Here is a 5,024-nt window from a genome sequence, read left to right as displayed (position 1 = left end):
AAGCCAGCGCCTGAACAAGATGAACATGCGTTAGTAAGACCAGCCGCTTATTTCACATGTCATTCGACAGTTAGATTTTTAGGTCAAGGAACTCTCTAAAAATAGTAACGGACTGGACTGAAACCCCAGAGATGGAACACAAGCGCATTACTAAAGAATTTAGATGAACACCTGAGATTTAATGAGAATATTTCTATATACAGGAGGTGGTGAGATGGTGGCCGAATGTCCACCGGGCTACGTACAGAGAGGCGGCACGAGCGACTGCTACCTCTTCCACAGCGGCAGCAAGAGGACTTGGTACGACGCCACTTCCTACTGCACCAAGCAGAACGGCAACCTCGTCAGGATTGAAACACCGGACTTGACGGTTCGTTTCGGTACTTCCATAGATATTACACTTCTTAAAAGTTTTCAATGACTTCTTAAATTTCTTAAAGCCAGTAGCGTAAAAATATTTTTAGAGAATTTTCTATTTTTTGTTTCAAAAATATATCAAGTAAATCCCATTATTGCGATCGCGTACTCACGTAAATAAGTTGTACCGCTTATTTCGTAGTTTAAATTCTTAAGATCACTTTGGTAAATGGTCAAAGTTAGTTGAAACAAATGAACTATTCAGGTCAAATTGCTAAGAACAAGATTACACCATTGAAAAATTCCTATTTCTCAATGCTTATTCAAATTTCATTCATTTGTGTTTTCGGTGCCTAAATCATTCTAATTATTTAGATACCATACAACATGAAAATTATCATCATGATGTTACTTATGAGGAAAGAATTGCGTCCCACAAAACAAGATCCATGTCATTTGAAGATATAGAGCTCCCATGACATGCGGCATTCTTGTTTTTAATTTGAAGGCACCTTGAGAAACTGCGACGGCTATCTCAATTAAGAACAGCTTCAGGGTGTTCATCGCATACCACGAATGTGGACGCCATCAGAATCTAATGAAATGTTGGGTAACCACCATAGGAGTCCGACTTAAGATCGCTTCAGCCTATATCGCATGTACATATAGACCGGTTATGCTAATTTTGAAGACTTTGACACAAGCTGCATATTTTAGGATATGAGGTGATGTACAAGTATCTGACAGGTTCCATTAAGACGCATCGTCTCCCTTAAATTTACAAAGTAACTCCGAACTAATTCACTACATATTCATTTTAAAATGAATAACATATGGGTTAAATTAAATTGCAGAACCTCCCGTACTTCATGAGGCTCTTAAAAAAATACTCATCGCAAACGATATTGAAATAGCTATATGAATTGAAAGTAACAGTGATGTCAGGATGTCAAATGGAGTAACAGTGATGTCAAATGGAGTCAGGAGATGTAATTTTTTCAATTTAAGGGGGCAAACTATGAAACTATTTCTTGAAAATTTTAGCCATGTTGCTGTGACGAAATTCATCCATCTCTGGAACGTAGACATAGCTACAATAACAATTCCGTGGATGATAGGAAATTAGGCGGTATATATGAATCTAGCTACGTTCTGATATAGTCAGTACTGGCAGCCAGCTCCATGGAAGCATACATTTGGACCTATTTTTCCACTGATCATAAACTCTTGCCCCTAAAGCCCCTTTCACACAGGGCGGGAAATCCCGACGGCGTGAAAAAACCGCCGAGAGATTTCCCCGCCGAACGTCAGCGGACATACAAAATGTGCACTGCTATTCACACAAGACGGATTTTCACGCGGCGTGAAATTTCACGCCTGACGACCGCGCGTGTCAAGCTAAAACTGCGGCGGGATTTCCCGCGACAGTTTTGCTTGCAATGGTATTCAATGTTATCTTTCACACTGGGCGGTTTTTCACGCCGCTACCTAGTGTGGTACAGACAGTGGGTCGGCGAGGGTGTGTGTGAGAGTTAAAATACTTAAAAAAAAACTTGAAAAAACACGTTTTTCTTGTGGACTAAAAAGTAGAAAATAAATTATGGCTCGCCCCAAAAAACGTGGGTCGGGCAGATTTATGATTAAAGCGAAAAGCACACAACACACGAATTTTGGAAATTTGATGGTGAACGTACAGCCCGACCGACGTTTTGTGGGGGGAGCCATAATTTATTTTCTACTTTTTAGTCCACAAGAAAAACGTGTTTTTTTAAAAATTTTTTAAAGTATTTTATTTTCTCCTTTTTAGTCCGTTGCTACACATGAAAAACGTTGTTGCGAGCCAATTTACTTGACTTGACGTACATATATCGATGATACGCAACGTATCATCGATATACGCAGTCTAAACACGAATATCCTCTCGAGGATGACGTGCATTAAAGGTTCCCAACCCCTGCTTATGAGTTCCTTTAGAGTTTATAACTACTGCACAAAGGTCAGCCATCCTACATAATATTCATTTTATTTCAGTTGGCCACGCAAATGCACGAAAGAAAATTCTTTTCGAAGTTCTGTAGAAAATTGTATTCGAGGGGATACATTGTTGTTCCCGTATTTATCTGGGTACGTGGCTGTAATAAAGGTCGACATTTCATTGAATAAATACGCCTGGAAACGTGCGACAAATTATTGATTACTGTATTGTCATCGGGAGCTGAGCTGCCCTAAAAGTTTCAGAGCGCTAGCTAGCGGGAAAGTTGGTGAAATATCGATTGCAAGATTTGATCATCACAAACAGACAGACAGACGGACACGAAAGCGAGCTAAGAAAAACGTGGTAAAAACAGTTTTTCAGTGGTAGGCACGGCGTCTCATCTGCATGCTGTGGTGGGTTAATTTGCCTTGCACACAAGGCAATAACTCATCAAAACTTTCGGCAGACATTCGGAAATAATTGAAAAATTTTACTTCATCTTCTCTTAATTTTCAAAACAGTTCAGCAAATTTACCTTCTTGTGGCCTTGATTTTACTATATTGCGAACCCAGCTCCTCTTTTTCTTTCTTTGCTCTCTTTTATGCAGCAAATATAAAAGGAGAGCCTTCTTTTCTTTGATATGAGAAGTCATTTATAGATATCGTTCACAAAAACTGAGGACCACTTACGGAGAACAGCGCTGCAAGACTGATAGATTCCAGCGTGAAAAACCGTCTCGTGTGAATGATAGCGCGGGAAATCCCGCGGCGGTTTTTTTCACGCCGGCGGGATTTCCCGCCCTGTGTGAAAGAGGCATAAGAGTTAATGTAAACAGTGCTCGAGTTCTATGAATGTCTTCTGACTCACAATTCCAATTTTAAACGTTTCTCATCGCCAAGTTCACTTGACTTCGTTAAAGTATTGCTGCACTCGCTAACCGCCTTTGTACTGTGAGCGGTACAAAAACTAAAGCAAAACAGCATTTAACTTTTGAAATGCACAGAATGAGAGAATTTTCTTAATTTTCATTTAGTTTGAATTGACTAAACTCATATCTTCGCATTCTTTTACTGACAGGGCTGGCTATCGCTCCAAATCGTGGAGTCTGGCATTGTAAGCGACTCCTCGGAGTTCTGGATAGACGCCAGGTACAATGATACGGCAGAAATATGGTACTGGGCAAGCAACGGACATGTCGTTGACCTGAACTACATGTGAGAATGTTTTCCACTAAAGAATCTTATCACAAAGAATAAAAACCTGATCTTATGTATGGTTAGAGGTAATTTAAAATTCATGTGGATCAAGAAAATTTTACGTATTGACATAAAATCACCTTAGACTTCTTATTCTACTACCTCGAAAGTGCGTTAAAAATGCAAGTGACGTCTGTAAATTCAGAACACATTGCGTTTTTGATACGAGGTTCACGAACAGTGCATTTTGTGTGTAGGACGGGTGTCCATTGTCCAACCATCATTATTAAATAATGGCCAAGGCCTATAAATATTTCTGATTATTATATAATGGCCTATAAAACCCAGAATCAGGAATTGATTACGTGACTGCGTACTGAATAACATTATTTTAATCCTAGTGCTTGTATAATGTGCATGATGTAGTTAAATTACACATCTAGGAAATCAGATACAGTAGCTCTTAAAATTGTTCTATTTTTTCTCAGTTTTTTATAGTAATTCTAGAACCGCAGTATTTCGATGCCAAACGATATTGTCGTTCCGCATGTGGTATTTCATCACTTAGAGATGAAAAAATGCAATGCCATTAGTTCAAAGGAAATTTCAACGTGTTAGAAACTCCACTCAATTAATAACTACTGCCAGTAGTTCTTAATTTGTTTTAATTGACAATATTGATAATTGATAATATAATAGATAAAAGATGAGTTTTCAAGTGACACATTCGTCGCTGCGGAAACGTAGTTCCACATAATTTGATATGAAATAATTTTTTCGTACGAGCTAGTGAACACGAATCTTAGTGCGCGATAATCAGCGAATGTTTCATAAATAGTTTGAATTGCAATTTGTATATATACAAATCTTCAAAATTACTCTCTTGGATGGATGACAGATATGGGCTTTAACCGATCATAATGAAATCAAACCATTTAATTTTCCTAAGCAATTCCCTATTATCAGTACATTAGATGCGGAGCATAACAATTTTTATAATTTCAGACAGTTAAATCCATTTGAGTTTTAAAAGTAATCACTTGTTTTATAATCTCTCACATGCAGTCCCGAAGATAAGCGCCCGAGGGAAGGCGACTTCGGGGTGCTTACGACGGACTCAACTCTACTCGGTCATCATGAGTCTGCTCAGTACCACTTCATCTGCCATCGTCTTATCAGTAAAACTGTTTTGCTTTAAATATTTGATAACATATTCTTTGTTTCTGAAAACAGTTACAATTGCTTAAAAATTAGCGCCATCACTAATTACGTCCGCATGCCAATAACTTGGATGCCACAGTAGTGCAGCGATAGTGCATGAATTCCACTTAACATAACATAGTGATGTCGGCGCTAAAGTGTAGGCCTGATGTGGCCTGTCGCCGATTCTTTTCCTTTTCGTGCCTTGTTCATAGATCTAAACTCGTGTCATTTGACCGGATCTTTTCATGACTGGCGATTGTTTGAAGTAGCTACTAGACTTCCACCGGGTTCG

At 38.8% G+C, this 5,024-nt stretch overlaps 1 protein-coding gene across 1 annotated transcript; it reads left to right on the top strand.

Annotated features, from left to right (window-relative positions):
- Positions 1 to 203: 203 nt before the first annotated feature.
- LOC108676895 (macrophage mannose receptor 1-like) lies at positions 204 to 4,707 on the top strand (the record flags this gene model as incomplete). The annotated part of the gene is made up of 3 exons (XM_047882103.1): positions 204 to 370; positions 3,411 to 3,547; positions 4,595 to 4,707. Coding segments are annotated over 3 exons (417 nt in total), but the record flags the coding sequence as incomplete, so codon positions are not given.
- Positions 4,708 to 5,024: the final 317 nt, after the last annotated feature.

Source organism: Hyalella azteca, unplaced genomic scaffold, assembly GCF_000764305.2.
Source record: "Hyalella azteca isolate HAZT.00-mixed unplaced genomic scaffold, Hazt_2.0.2 contig9664, whole genome shotgun sequence".
Lineage (NCBI taxonomy): Eukaryota > Metazoa > Arthropoda > Malacostraca > Amphipoda > Hyalellidae > Hyalella > Hyalella azteca.
The sequence above is the reverse complement of the archived record's forward strand: the minus strand, read 5'-3'. Positions and strand labels throughout refer to the sequence as shown.